At 39.2% G+C, this 16,135-nt stretch overlaps 1 protein-coding gene across 8 annotated transcripts in view; it reads right to left on the bottom strand.

Annotated features, from left to right (window-relative positions):
* LOC134867371 (poly(rC)-binding protein 3) overlaps nt 1-16,135 on the bottom strand; it is a 70,696-nt gene that overhangs the window by 4,827 nt on the left and 49,734 nt on the right. For 3 of the 8 annotated variants that reach the window (XM_063887901.1, XM_063887905.1, XM_063887902.1), the window contains 10 exons: nt 12,497-12,520; nt 12,352-12,384; nt 12,014-12,130; nt 10,684-10,815; nt 8,313-8,441; nt 6,517-6,591; nt 3,161-3,202; nt 1,691-1,769; nt 872-924; nt 278-447 (listed from right to left, as the gene is read on the bottom strand). In XM_063887901.1, the coding sequence (XP_063743971.1) occupies nt 278-447; nt 872-924; nt 1,691-1,769; nt 3,161-3,202; nt 6,517-6,591; nt 8,313-8,441; nt 10,684-10,815; nt 12,014-12,130; nt 12,352-12,384; nt 12,497-12,520 (854 nt within the window). The remainder of the gene's footprint in view (nt 1-277; nt 448-871; nt 925-1,690; nt 1,770-3,160; nt 3,203-6,516; nt 6,592-8,312; nt 8,442-10,683; nt 10,816-12,013; nt 12,131-12,351; nt 12,385-12,496; nt 12,521-16,135) is intronic. The other 5 variants (XM_063887903.1, XM_063887906.1, XM_063887908.1 and 2 more) reach the window with 3 other exon arrangements.

The raw sequence follows: 16,135 nt of genomic DNA, 5'->3' as shown, positions 1-16,135 counted from the left end.
TTATTTCAATGCCTACACTTGGGTTGAAATAAAGGACAGAAGAAGAAAGAAAAAAACAAGAATATAACATAAAAAAGATCATTATTCGTCTGCTTGTCAACACCTGACAGATATGGTGCTTTTCCTGGCAACCCATCAAAGTATCAATGTCATGAATGTCAGAAATAAACTAGCAAGCTAAACATATATTGTTTAAACAGGACAGCTACAGTTTTGATCCTCTCTGCTTTTATCCTTCAGATTGTGCCAGATCCCAGCAGATAGGGTTAAAGTTTACCTGGCATTGATGAGATACTGGGCCAGACTGATGTTTGCAGGGGTCCCTGTGATGGTGATCTGGCGCTCTGATGAGCCCTCCATTGCGTTGGCGATTTTGATCTGCGCTCCAGACATCTGTCGGATCTCGTTTATTTTGGTTCCCTGGCGTCCAATGATGCAGCCTATTAGCTGGGGGTAGAAGAGAAATACTTTGGAGCATTTTACATGCACATGATTATGTGTAGCATGGTCAATAGATTGGCTGATTGGTGGAATTCTGCTTTGCAAGAAGTACAGTTGGCAGGGTCATTGTTTGTAATCTCATTGGTTCTTGTTATTTAACATTTAATCGTTTAAAAAATAGGATTGACTTAGGTTACTCTACTGTGTGCAAATGTGTCTTTTCTTGGTTCAATCTACCCTAACTGCCAACGACCCAGTTAAAAGTGCAGTGATATGACTTTCGTCATACGACCCAGTTAAAAGTGCAGTGATATGACTTTCGTCTATATTTTGCACAATTAAACATTCTTAACATATATGACAATGCTACATTGAAAGGTACAGAATAAAAAAACATACAGTATCAGCTGTCTCTAAAACAATTACTCACATCATTGGGAATGGTGAGTTCATGGGTACTGGCTGGTGGACTGGCATCCAAACCTGAATTGGGGAGCAATTGGATCAGAAGGGAGATTGGACTTTAAAAAGCCCACTTTACTTCAATAGGACTATTTTGAATGTTTTGGAAATACGCTTATGCCTTCTTAGCCAATAATTGGATGGTATCAATCTTGACTAATCTTGACGTATTCCCAAATTATCAAAGTATTCCTTCAAGGACCTCGTGAGACTACTTCTCAGCAGATCTTCTTGCAGTTTTTTTGCAGTTTCTTTTCATTCTTTATTAAATCATGTGTGTGTGATTGGATGTGAACAAAGTCAGCTAAAACAACGAGAGAACTCCTGATTATTCAATAAATAATTCCAAGTATAATAGTAATTGCCACACCCTAGATGAAAGTAGGGAAAAATGAATCAAACATAATTATTCATGAGATCCTCAGTTGGGTGAAAAGCTTCAATTTGGATGTGGGGGTTAGATTCAGTTAGTTATAACAGAACAATGTGGGCAGCTATTTCACGGGAGTATTTCATCTATAATGGAAAGTTAGACAACCTAAAAATGTGCGTCAAGAGATAATGCAAACCTAAGTGCATTGTTTTAGAATGAGTCCCACTGTTTTTTTAGGTTGGTTTTCTTGCATTTCATTGGCATAATATCAGACAGAGCCCAGAGAAAAATATATACAAGGAAAAAAATCAAAGAAGGAGAGAAACCACAGGGGTCAAGTCATGCTGTGCCAAAAGAGACAAGTGCAGGAAGGGAAAGAGAAAAATGTTTCTCAAGGGCCTTGTGGGTACGTACCAGGGAAAGCAGGGGTGGTCTGTCCGAGAGGGGTAAAGGGGGTTTGCTGCATAGCCAACTGGTGGAGCTTGGTCAACTGCTGAAGGGTTAGGAGGGAAAGTAGAACTAAGAGGTTACTGGTACACACCAAGAAATGAAACCAACAGAAACTAGAGTGAAGAAACGGTGAGGAGAAGGAAGCAACAACACAGGGTGGTGTGGGATAAAGTAAGGGAAAAGGAGGTAAAAGAGATAGGGTGATTGTCTGTCATGGATTGGCAAAATGCTGCGTAATTGGCCTTTTTTTCACATTCTGTCATGATCTAAATTTTGGTTTCCAGTTTTATTTTGACATGTATGTTTCCTTGTGTCTTGTCTTGTTTTACTTCCTGTCTCTGTTTGATGTCCAATTGTCTTGTCATGGTGAATAGTGTATATGCCTGTCTTCCCTAGTGTTCTCTGTCAGTTCTTCATCATTGTTTCCTCCGTTTAGTTCGTGTTTTCCTGTTCCTAATTTTTTGAATTTCCCTCGTCTGCCCTCCTGTGTTCTCCAAGTCTTCCCGTTTGTTTGTTGTTTTTGTTTGCAACTTTTCCTTTTGTTTGACCTTGCCGGCTCCTCCATTTTTTTCACAAGTGTTTATTTGTACCAACTTTGATTTAATAAATCTCACCTTTTGTTTGTACTTTCATACCTGCCTTTTTTATCCTGCATTTGGGTCCTGATTCCTTTCCCCGTGACACATACGTCTTTTACAAAATGGAGAGCGAAAGAAGTTCGCTCAAGGGCCCATTAACCAAATGCAGGGAATAATTCAGTCGAATTTGCCCCTTCCATTAGCATGTGTCCTTCTATGTGGCACCATGACTCAGAACTGGGAACCTTTTTGTTTTACATGCCTGTCAGGGCAGCCACTAACCCCAGACATGGTCACAGGATTTCCATCCCCTACTGTGGATTATTTCCATCAGCAATGGGGGAAGACGGATGTTTTCAAGCCTTCGTCTCCTTTTAAGAGGAGTTTTAATGAGGGTGGGAGAGGTTGTCATGCCTGTACTTGAGTGATTGTGCCGTCAACCACCAACTCAAGCAGCATCAATCACTGTCCAACTTTGAATTAGTGGATCTGACACAAGGTAGATCTTGAGATGCTCTCGAGACAAGGACAGATGAAGGCAGATTATTAATGGAGACTACATGGTCCACCAAAAGGTGTGTCTACATGATAACTGCCATAAATGTCTTTGCCTAATCGTTATCACAGAGAGTCAATGTTTTGTTGTGAACCACATCTGGTACGAGTTGTTTCCGTTTAGTCCACCCATAAAGAACGAGAAGAACTATCTTGAAGGTTGCGATCATGACTTGCCTCTTAATCGCTTAAAAGAGCTATTGTGTCCATGATACAACATGTCTGTTACTATTTTGAAAATGTAGATAACTGAGATTTCAGTAGAATTCTTGATTATATTAGAAAGAGACCAAGAACTCACATCTGGATGGGGTATGGCGTACTGTCCCTGAATTGTGTAGGCCTGGAAAGATGACAGAAATAAACACATTTTAGCATCTCATTTATAATTAGCGGAAAATAAAACCAAATGTCCATTCTAAGCTCAATACACAACAGCATTACACTTTTAATTCAAATAACAATTATATGGTCTCGATTGCAAATGTTTCTTAAAATTAGTAAGTGATATTTTAATGGACAGTAATTTTCGTAATCATACTCATATTCAAAGTGAAGATGTAAATGAAGCTGAAGAGTAATGATACCTTGTAAATGCAAGTGTGCGGCAAACAAGATAATCCCAAACAGACTTCAAAACTTGCTTTGTGAATAAAAACTAAAACGAAGTGGTTCGGTTTAGGCAATTACATAACTTAGCCGAGAAATGTATGGTGGTTTGGGTTGAAATAGGTACGTCAGTTATATGACTTCAGTTATGTGGAGAGGTAAGTATGATGTAAGTTAACTCATATACGTACAGTGGGGCAAAAAAGTATTTAGTCAGCCACCAATTGTGCAAGTTCTCCCATTTAAAAAGATGAGAGGCCTGTAATTTTCATCATAGGTATACCTCAACTATGAGAGACAGAATGAGAAAACAAAATCCAGGAAATCACATTGTAGGATTTTTAAAGAATTTATTTTCAAATGATTGTGGAAAATAAATATTTGGTCAATAACAAAAGTTCATCTCAATACTTTGTTATATACCCTTTGTTGGCAATGACAGAGGTCAAACGTTTTCTGTAAGTCTTCACAAGGTTTCCACACACTGTTGCTGGTATTTTGGCCCATTCCTCCATGCAGATCTCCTCTAAAGCAGTGATGTTTTGGGGCTGTCGCTGGGCAACACAGACTTTCAACTCCCTCCAAAGATTTTCTATGGGGTTGAGATCTGGAGACTGGCTAGGCCACTCCAGGACCTTGAAATGCTTCTTACGAAGCCACTCCTTCGCTGCCCTGGCGGTGTGTTTGGGATCATTGTCATGCTGAAAGACCCAGCCACGCTTCATCTTCAGTGCCCTTGCTGATGGAAGGAGGTTTTCACTCAACATCTCACGATACATGGCCCCATTCATTCTTTCCTTTACACGGATCAGTCGTCCTGGTCCCTTTGCAGAAAAACAGCCCCAAAGCATGATGTTTCCACCCCCATGCTTCACAGTAGGTATGGTGTTCTTTGGATGCAACTCTGCATTCTTTCTCCTCCAAACACGACGAGTTGAGTTTTTACCAAAAAGTTCTATTTTGGTTTCATCTGACCATATGACATTCTCCCAATCCTCTCCTGGATCATCCAAATGCCCTCTAGCAAACTTCAGACGGGCCTGGACATGTACTGGCTTAAGCAGGGGGACACGTCTGGAACTGCAGGATTTAAGTCCCTGGCGGCGTAGTGTGTTACTGATGGTAGCCTCTGTTACTTTGGTCCCAGCTCTCTGCAGGTCATTCACTAGGTCCCCCCGTGTGGTTCTGGGATTTTTGCTCACCGTTCTTGTGATCATTTTGACCCCACGGGGTGAGATCTTGCGTGGAGCCCCAGATCGAGGGAGATTAGCAGTGGTCTTGTATGTCTTCCATTTTCTAATAATTGCTCCCACAGTTGATTTCTTCACACCAAGCTGCTTACCTATTGCAGATTCAGTTTTCCCAGCCTGGTGCAGGTCTACAATGTTGTCTCTGGTCTCCTTTGACAGCTCTTTGGTCTTGGCCATAGTGGAGTTTGGAGTATGACTGTTTGAGGTTGTGGACAGGTGTCTTTTATACTGATAACGAGTTCAAAAAGGTGCCATTAATACAGATAACGAGTGGAGGACAGAGGAGCCTCTTAAAGAAGAAGTTACAGGTCTGTGAGAGCCAGAAATCTTGCTTGTTTGTAGGTGACCAAATACTTATTTTACAGAGGAATTTATCAATTCATTAAAAATCCTACAATGTGATTTCCTGGATTGTTTCCCCCATTCTGTCTCTCATAGTTGAAGTGTATCTATGATGAAAATTACAGGCATCTCTCATCTTTTTAAATGGGAGAACTTGCACAATTGATGGCTGACTAAATACTTTTTTGCCCCACTGTATATCAAAATACGTAGACTTTTGGTTTGACACTGGCCACGGACAGCATCTGGATAGAATACTCCAAAGACAAAGTCATGATGACAGTGTCACTATCTGTCTGGGTTTCCTGTATTCATTTGTAGAGCGTTCACCCCCTGTGGTGTGTAGGTTTTTACTTCCTGTGTCTGTGTTTACCCTGTTTGATTACATAAGTGTGTTCACATGGTGCCTTTGCATTTTGCCTGCTCTGCATAGCTGTGCCTTGTATTTGTGATTAGTCTTGCATGTATTTAAGTTCTGGGTTTTCAATAGTTGTCAGTTCTTTGTTTGTTGTGCATCATAGAGTTTTGTTCCGTTTGTTGTGTCTTGCCTTGCTCTGCCAATTAACTGCTATTAAAGTTATTTTTCCGGAGAATATTTGTACGTCCTGCCTTTGGATCCACCCAGCTCTGCTCTCAATCATGACAGACAGATGTTTTCAAATCTTAGTGTCTATAGATTAGATTCTTGTCCGTTTATCGTCAAATAAAGCAGTTTGCAAATTGTGCATTAGGCTATGGCTATGTTCAAAATGCCTTGGTGAACACAAAAACATCTGTGCAAAGTCATACAATCAAAAGTGTAAATTAAAAACTGCAGCTTCAAATGTTGTATGATCACATTTGACAGCGACCTTCTCAACATTACGAAACGTTTTAGATTCTCAAAGGTAAGGAAGGCTATTTTACTTTATTGCACAGATGTTGCTGTGTGTCTTTGTATTCCTGTGTTAATGTGTTTGCTTTATAACATTTTCTCAAAAATAGGCTTTTGTATTATGTTCAATTAACCATCCACTGGGTATAATTTCCAGACGAAAAGAAAAGCCACCAAATTGGAGTTAAGTATTTGCATGGATTATCTCCCATCACAGATCTGCAACTGAGATGGGAAACGGCACATTAACTGCAAATTCAGGTACCAAAGTCACATGTTTCGTCGAATGATTTCATAATAATGACAAACCACTTCTATCTAGTTCTACTCAGAGTGCACAACATATCTGCACAAATGCAGAAAGACACTTGTCAGGAAAATTGTAAACACAGGCGATTTTAGCATTAGCAAACAAACAACCAATGATGTCAGCTTTTTAACAGGGACAGGGATTTGTTAAGGGTTGTGTTGGCATAAACAACAAAAGTAAAAAGGCTTGCAGAAACAGCAGGCAGCAGCTGATACTGCAGTTAAAGTCTCAGGTTAGCTGTAGGCAGATATTAACAAGCTAGCTCAGTTTACCTGGCCACCAGAAAAAATGACCGGGGTGGAGGCAGGCTTTGGGCGATAAGGGATGGTGGCCCCTTTTGGTGGAGACTATGAAAAAGAGAAAAGAGAGGAGAAGCAGTCAGCATGTTCTTACTTTATTTGGAAAAACACAACTGCTCTGTTGGCATTTTAGGAAGAGTGCTCTTTTACTTATTTGCATTAAGTTAGATTGGAAGATAGCAAAAACTCATAAGTAGGCTACACTAAATACTGTACGTTAGCTTAGCTTAGCAAAATGACTACCTCACAAAGTAACATGTCATGTCTTCTTTGTTTAATCCGTACTTGAACTAAATTGTAAAAGAAAAGTTAGTGACCTTCAGAGGTGGTGAAAAGTAGATTATGTTAGTTTTGAGCAGAACCAAGCTATCTGTTTCCCCATTTCCTGTCTGTATGCTAAGCTTTGACTTTAGCTTCACATTCAATGAACAGATGTTATTGATTTCCTGAACTAACTTTGAGTAAGAAAGATGTATTTTTCTAAATCTTGAACTATTTCTTATATACACGCATGTGTTTTCCGAGACAGCAATTTACTGTGTTATTTAATGCATGAGGAGCAGGGCATTGCTTTTTAACGCCATGATTATTCAATAATACTTAAGGAAAATTCAATCCCATCCAATATAATTTATTGTCATGGCTGTAAGACAGACAATAGGGCCAAGGATTCAAGTAATGATGAGATCTAAATGAAAAAGAACAGGGTATAATTTGGAAAATCAAGAAAATTGAAGGAATAACAGAAAAGGTCATATTCTAGGTCATTTCTTTCTGTCAGTAAATCTCACTGAGACAATCATTTGTTTTGGTACATTAGTGCTCTTTCTGTGAAACTTTTTTTTAATTTGGTTGCAGCTTTAGGAATATATTGTTCATAACAACAATACGGAGTTGTTGAGTTCAGAGGTATTCATAAAGATAGGAAAAGAGGAATATCAGGTAAAACCTGATGATCACAGCTTGCATCTCCGCAATGCTTTATTAACTTGCTTTTGTGCTGGCTTATATTTCTACAGCAGCAGGTAGGGGATTTCAGTGAGAAGGTTGGGTACTCCCAGCTCTGAATTTACAATTTATAATGACAGACTTATCGATTAATGCTGTGCTTCAGCAACAAGGCTGTTCAAGACAGTGGAGAGAGGGCTAAATCAGATTTCCTCTGTAGCTGCTGCTGTAGTAGGAGGATAACCCACTTAGGTATGAGCTCCAAATCCAATATCATAAACAGCAAGTGTCTTCCTAATGTTGCGGAAATAGGCTTTTCCTGACTGTTCTCATGGATAGTTATACACAAAACGTGGTCAAGTGGTAATACAAATTGCTTGCTCTGTACTGTAATGAGATCATTTTTATCAGTATTCTTAAAGTAGTTACACCACAAATGAATTCTTCAGTTTCTCTGTCTAGGTCGAATCAGGTCTGCAGTAATACAGAAAAGACATAGCAAGAGACAAATTGGCCTCTTGAGCCTCAATTACAAAAAATGATTGCTTGTCAAATTGACGTTTATAACCAGCCGTCTCTGACAGCCTAACTTGAATTTGTGAAGCAAATTCAAAACAACAAATCCCGAGAAAATGTGTTAACCACAACAAGAAGGGAATATAACAATTTATAGAGAAATGTCTATGAGTGTCTTGCCAGAATTGCAAAACAACTCTTCTAGCATGGAAGTGTTCACAATACTAGTGTTTGTAAGATCTGCAGAAATATATAATTTCTTTAATACCATTTGAAAAAAGCTGTTTTGCTATATATCAACATACCTCAAGCATGACCACACATATTTGTTTGACACACTGGATGATGGCTTCTGGGGTTCCGGAGATTGTCACTGCACGTTCTGTGGAGTTGGGCAGCATGTCCCCTGCTACCTGGACCTGGGCCCCTGTGGACTGGAATAGAGCACTTGGACTTTGAGGAACAATGTTAACAGGAGTCAGTTCTCAAAGTTCATCAAGGCTGAACAGGGAGGGGGAAAAGCATGTTTCCAAAACTAACTGGCATTGCAGGAAGGTTCATTCACTGCCCTCCACTTTAAAATACAATTCACTGTAGTTTGACACATATCACCATGTTTTCAATGTTGCAATTGTTGTTGTTTTTTGCTTTAAAGGTTCTTCGTATAATTAAATTTAAATTTGGTTTGAGGATTTATTTTTTTAATGCTAAATAGTTTCTGTAAAAAACGTCTTTGTATTATCTTTACATATTTTTTTTACTTCTACAACTTATTTTCTTAGATTGCTAATGTTCGCTAGCCTGACTACGTCATACTCACGATTCTATTCAGAAAGTGAGTCTGAAACTGATCCATAGAGCTTTGATTATGGGGCGTGTTTCAACCGAACCAGGAAAAAAAATGCCTCCTCGCTCAATTGGATAGACCTACAACCAATCAGAGCAACGTAGCATGTGACGTAATTAGGCGACACACACACTTGTTGCCAACGGAACTCATGTAGGAAGGACGGCAAAAACACCTTTTCTATCGATAAAAGCCTTTATCGCGTTCCTCTGTTCGTCTTTCAAAATGAATGCAATGTTGAGATCCTGCAGAACAGACTCGATGGCAGAATCTAAACATCCTCGCTCTCCAGCGGCAGCCATGTTTGTTTCAAACGAATTCAACCCCAGCGCTCTTTAGTGACGTAGTCGATTACGTCCCTGTTGATCATCTGTCCATCATCGTATAAAGCCCGCCCTGGCAATCTGATTGGTTCGACTGTCGCAAGATCGGAGATAATGTTTCCCCAACGGAGCAGAGCCAGACCGAACTTCCCGACCAAAAATGTTATGGGCGGGGCTAAGTTCGGCTGGCACCCAGGAAATGTTCGCACCACCAGACATCAAATCAAATTCATTGTATATGTAAACGTGCATAGCAATAAACCTGGTTCTGATTCTGATTCTGCAATAAATGTTTTGGTGTTGTTAGCATGTTAAAATTTAGTTAAAAGCAAAACGTTGCAGCTACACAGAGCTGAGAACGGCTGTAGACCCTTTGACCCTTTTAAACATTTGGTTTAAAAATGCATCTTTGGCCTGATCACAAATACGCTAGATACAAGTGCTTAACACCATTTAGACAAATCGTGATCCTATCACTAAAACTACTTGCAGAGGTAGTCTGGGGTAACTTTGACTGCATATCTATATAGGCATCAATGCCAAACCATCCTGATGTGTTCCTGATAAGGACATAACAGAATAAAACATTATCGAAGGTAGCTTTCTTCACGTCCAGAAAAAGCCCATAGACATGTCGTTTTTCGGTGTATCAAACGTCTTGGGGGATTTGGCACTGAGTTCTTCTTCTTTTTTTCAATTTCCAGCAGACTAGGCACAGAAAGTGCAATGCATTTGGTCTTGGGAAACAGAGATAATGCACGTGTTTATTTGCATATAAAGCAGAGAAGTCAGAGCCAATCACTTGTTGTCACTGGAGACACTAGGCACAGGAAGAGTGCAATGCATTTGGTCTTTTCAAACTGAAATTATGCATATGTTTATTTGCATACAGAGCAGAGAAGTGAGAGCCAGTGGTCACTGGAGAAATGTTAAGAAATACATTTTGATATGGTACAAGGTGGGAACTGACCTTTTAAGAGCCGTACACTTGTGTTCAGATCCCCCAGATGCATGTTGATGCAAGGTGTGTAATCTTGTTTAGAGATGTGTGTGTTGTATGTGTCTATTCCCAGACAGTTTTGTGCCCGCTTCCACTCTCCATACCTTCCAAATTGGAGGCAATCATCTAAGTGTGCTCCCCAATGCCCATATACCCCATTTACATATCATACAGGTTTGTTGTGCAGGCGGTTCTGATTGAATGAAGAAGTGTGTGAAATTTTGAAAGTGCTGCAATTAGGAGTCGAGTGGGAACAGCCTGTTACAGGACTCCATGCTGTTGTTAATGTAGCTACTAGGTTGGAAATGTGTGCTGAAATTTCATATTCATTTTCTCCATATCCGAAAAAAACAAAACTAATGAAAAGCACCCATTTAACAATTCAATGATTACATTTTCATATCTATTGTACTATATATTCACAAAGTAACTTAACACAAAAGCTTGTGTTAATAAAAAGCCTGAATTGTCGGGGTAATGAATAATTAAAAAGTTTTATATCATACCTCTCTCATTTCTTTGATTTTGGAGCCTCCTTTACCTATGAGTGAGCCACACTGGCTGGCTGGCACGACGAGCCTTAAGGTGACAGGGGGCTTGCTGGTTGCTTGGCTGTTGCTCATGGAATTGATGATGTCCTACAAAACAAGAACATTTCATTTTGCAGTTGCAATATTTTCAATGTGACCGAAGGTAATTAATGACAAAAAAGTTGGTAATGACTCATCATAAATCAGTTAGCAAGTGTAAAAGTCCAGGATTAACGCAGGAAAATATATAATTCATTCATCCTTTTCTTATTTTGTCAGATAAACAGTGGCTCTGTCAGTAAATAAGAAACAGCCAGATTATACGCAGGTCATTCAGGACACAGCATTTCAAGTTCCAGTCACACTGCTTAAGTATATCAATTAGATAAGTGACATCAGAGACAGGATCAAAGAAGGTCGCCGAAAGAAGGCCATTTAAATTCACCGGCAGTGTTAAAGCTATGAAACACAAACAACTATGAAGGAAAGTGTATATATTGACTTAATTTAGTCACAATTTGCATACTTCTGTACTTACAGTTGCTATTTTGAGTGCATAAGTGCATCCAAATGTAAATTATGGCTAAATTAAATAAATCTTTACCAAGAACACTGGACATTTCTTACACTCAATGACCACCATCTTGGCTACGTTACTTAAGTCACGCAACCAGCCCGGTTGCCCTTTTAAACAAAGCATTATACATATAAAGTTAAACCTGTAGTTTTATTTAAGTAACATCGCACTTTAGTGATGTTAAAAATATGCCCTTTTTATAGTGTAATTGAGCAGTCCGTAATGACTTCTGGACTGCTAGCAATCTAACAGCTGCTAGCACGCTAACTAGCCAGGTAACAGAAGTGATTATCATGTACTGTGAGCAGCCTTTTGCGACACTACATGATCAGAATTCACACACATGGCAATGTACCAAGGGAAGTATCCGAAATTGAGAAAGGATATGGGTCAGTCGAGTATTTTTTCACTGTTTATTGATTAAAATAACTGGTGCAAAATAAAACATTATACCAACTAAGTTGTAGTCCATTAGGATACAGGCAGATCTTTGTGTCAGCCGCGTTAAATTGAGTTACAGTAGCTGAGAACCACAATAGATTGTGGGAAAAGAGATTAGACAGAACACTGATCTGAAATGACACTAATAAACTCAGGCAGAAAGATACGCTGTTTGAACATGTAGATGGCAAAATGGGCCTTCAAGTCCAAATTGACTATCAGTGCATCTGCAGTGAGATGTGCATATTTTACTGTAAATAAAACACTGCAGCTACTATCTTATCATACCTCCTCAAATTTGTAGGCTATCATAGCAAAAGCCTTGAAGATGGTGTCTGTTGGTCCAGTGATGGTCACAATCCTCTCCGGACAGTTGCCCTCGGAAATATTGATTCGCGCTCCACTCTGGAAAAACAATATGCACTGTCAATAGGGTCAAACAAGTCAATGCAAGACCTCAGTTCAGGAACAAATCTCTACTAAACAGAAATAATCTTGTCACTAAAGACATTATAATGTAACAGACATGTGAGAAGTTGTTTTATTCTATATATTGTAGCAGTAAATGACATTGTGACTTGCTTGAGAAAAAAAGTGTATAATGCTTTTTCAAGAATTAGACTCACCTCTTCACGCATCTTTTTTACTGTTTCCCCTTTCTGTGGAAACATTTAAAAGAGAATTAAGATTTTTTTTAAACAATTAAAATAATCAATATACAGTATGTTTTTTCCATGAGTACAAGCATGTGTGATGATAAAAAGGACATACCTTTCCAATTATACTTCCAACCTCCTGCAATAAAAAATGAGAAAAACGCATGGTTTATAAACAAGGCTTCAATGAAGAATATTATGGATGAATGTACAGTACCAAAACTGCCTTGCTGCTGTTATCCCTGGACAAGGTGCAACCAGTAAAAGGGTAGGCAGAGGTTCATAACTGCATGGCAGTGTTGAGGGTCTCACTCGCTATATGCATGCAGTCAGTCTGCATGAGCTTGGTGTGTCATGGTAGAGAAGGCGCAGTGGGGCGGCGCTGACTGCACCAGAAACTCTCCCTAACCTCTCCTCTGTAACTGCATGGGTAACATCCAATGTAATGTTGAGGCCTGTTTTTTCAATCCTTTACTCCAAAGATTTTCCTGTAATACTTTTGTTACTTACCACAAATGGTAATGAGAAACTCGTACCCAAAACTAAGAAAACAACATGAAATCTACAGTATTGAGATCCAGAGGAGGAGTAACAGGACAGTACATACGTCACTTTCATGTACACATTTGTCCCATATAACCCTTTTCAGACTTCAACACTGCATTAGCATGGTGGTTGCTTTTCAGACTTTAGAAAAAAAGTGTGTGTGTCCTAGCAAAGCATTTCTAGCCCAAGGGGCACCCGATCATGCTTTCCAACACCCCAAGGCCAAGCCGAGTCTCCTTAAAAATTACGTTCCTATACAACAACATCACATTATTACTTCCACTTCAAGGAAAAGTGTCCCTGATTACGTTTTCTTTGGACAAATCAAAGATAATTTCATGCAAATTTCAGTTTAGGGAGTTGGACATTGGTCAATCTGGCGCTGTGGGCAAAAGAGGGGTTATTCCGCCAAACTCCTCCCCTATACGCCATCTTCTGGCTGCAGGGTTATGAAAACTATCACTGGGTCACTTGGGTTTGGAGCTCCTGCTTGAGCAGCCATGTAGTAGGTGAGTCATTTGGCTGCAGAATGCGTGGCACACAAATCAATGGGAATATACTGTATCAGTCTTTGTGGCTCACACTCTACCAAGAAGGAAAGCTCATTAAAGATTTGTAATGTGGGTTTCTCAAATGTCCTAGTGTCCTCCAGTCTTCCCCTAAAGCTTAGGTAGGTAAAATTGTAGAAGACAACAGGTAAGATATTGATTTTAACATTATCCAATGAAAAAACCCAGCTCAATGTTTCCAAATCTTTTCCAATGAAAATACCGTGGCCGCTTAACAAAAAAGAAAAAATCCAAAGGCTTTAAAATGTACTTTTTGAACCAAATTGACCAAAATGGCTATTGTAACCCATCAATTTTCAATGGAGTGCAAATTTTAAAGTAATAACCATTGGGCAGAATTTAGGGTTAAGTATTTGCCCTAGGACACATCATTACGTTGACTACAGGGGCAGGAGGCCGAACCACTGAAGTTCTGGTTGGAAGACTTGTTATGGTCCTGCAAGTAGGCGGTGGTGGCAAAGTCCATAGGGGCTTGGCCTGGGAACTGGAAGGTCACCAGTTCAAGTCCCCGAAAGACCTAGTGCCACCGTGGTGTCCCTGAGCAAGACACTGGTTACCTACACTGCTCCCCGGGCGCCGTACATAATGGCAGCCCACTGCTCCTAACACTAGGATGGGTCAAATGCAGAGACCGCATTTCGTTGTCCTAGTACTTGTACTCTGTGCAATGACAATAAAGTTGAATCTTCTTCTTCAACCACCATAGATAACATTTTTATTTGTTTGTTTTGTCATGATGCAAAATGCATTTCAACAAATATAACAGAATGTTTTGAAAACACATTGCCAAGCTTAGCTTTAAGGCGGTAAAAACCTTCTTTATATTTCACTCATAGCCAATGTCCTTTAACACATTTATAACAAGTGTGGCCAGTCGCTTGCAGCTATTAGTAACACAAAATTGCCACAGCTTTTCTGCAGTAGAAGCAGACTCATGCAAATGTTAACCGAGTGTGATGGATCTTAACCAGCATGTTCAACCTTACACACACACACAAACACATAGATAGATCTGACCAGCTCTTAAAGAGTAGAAGAGGAGCCAGAGAGCACGCTTCACAAGTGTCTGAACACGATGTTGATGCCCACTTACTCTGTGAAACCTGAAAACACTGAGGTCAGATAGCACATTAACGATTTCAACATTTAACGGCCGTTTCAATGCTAATTAATTATATGTTGTAATTAAAGAAAGGAATAAGGACTTAATAAAACTTAAAGTGAGAAATAAATCCACACATATTAACTGGAACACTATCCCTTTCACACAAAAAAAGACAGACAAAATAAATGTAGAAAATCCATTGATAGATCTGAGAAATATTCACAAAATATAACAAAAAATGACAGAGAATCCAAAATAAAGAGATTAATTTAGATTTTTGCTAAATAACATGTATTAATTACAACAGAATGGACAGGATGTGTATGCAAAAGGATTTGTAATCTTGAATCATAAACAAAAATGTAAAAGAAATGGGAACAAGGCAACTATGGCAATTCTAACGAGAGATGGGAAATAAGACAACACAATCAAAATGTCGGCAAAAGTGCTTGGAAATACTACATGAAGTTTTTACTAATACAAAAACTCTTGTTAAAATAGAGTTTATCATATTAAATCTCAAACGTATATAACATTTTTCTGACCAGTTTAGAAAGTGTTTGTGTAGGGCAATTCAGGAGAAAGTCTTAAACATTTTTCATCTAAAGAAGCCTTTACAACCCTTCCAATATGATCTAGGGGACTAAGGTATGACACAATGGAGTTGCATTTAAACAAAACACGAAATTTTGCGGACATATAATATCCATCTATCGGCACTTAGAAACAATCAAAGAGATACAATAAATGGAAATATAAAATAACATCAAGTTCAGAAACAAAGGAGTTTCAAAAGAATGGGTCACATAAATAAAGACTGGAAAAACCTCTATTAAGGGACTATCACACATTTTTGTGTATGCTTTTCTTTCCTTTGGTATAAATGTCTAAAAACTATTGCAAAGCTGCACTGGAAGACAAAGACAGCTGCATCCCAGCCATCAAGATGTTCTTATGCAGAGAGTCCGACCTCTGCATCAAACCTGTCATACTATATACGGGCTTAAGAAGATAGGGGGATCAGCAGAGCAAAAATCAAAGCTCAGCACCTTCATTTTTAATACTCAAGGTTGTGTTTTATTCCCAGCACAGAGCCCGGTGTCATGGTGAGACTGGGGCAAAAGAGGGGAATCATCAGAACAGGGTGACAGTATGTAAATGTGTCATTTTATCAGGTTACTCTTTCAGAATAAGGGTTTTACAGCTGGTGTTTTTTTTTGGGAGTTTAATGGGAATATGGATCTATCAGCTAAACTGGTCAGCAGCAGAGGCCTATTCACACAAGGACCTACATACTGTACCTTTTTTGCCTATATATACAATACATTTGTCTGTATCCTTTTCAATTGAACTAGCAAATCGGAGAGACATAGATACCAACAACCTTTCATCAGTCATGGCCGAAGGACCACCCTTGCCGCTTCAAGCATATTCTAAAATCCTCTGATAAGCCTGGAACCAAACGCCTTTCTGTCTGCAGTCATAACATCAAACCGGTGACAGACAGCTCAGTGAATCCCATAACCCATAGCTG

The sequence above is a fragment of the Eleginops maclovinus genome, chromosome 7 (assembly GCF_036324505.1).
Source record: "Eleginops maclovinus isolate JMC-PN-2008 ecotype Puerto Natales chromosome 7, JC_Emac_rtc_rv5, whole genome shotgun sequence".
NCBI lineage: Eukaryota > Metazoa > Chordata > Actinopteri > Perciformes > Eleginopidae > Eleginops > Eleginops maclovinus.
Note: the sequence above shows the minus strand (reverse complement) of the source record. Positions and strands in the feature narration are given on the sequence as shown.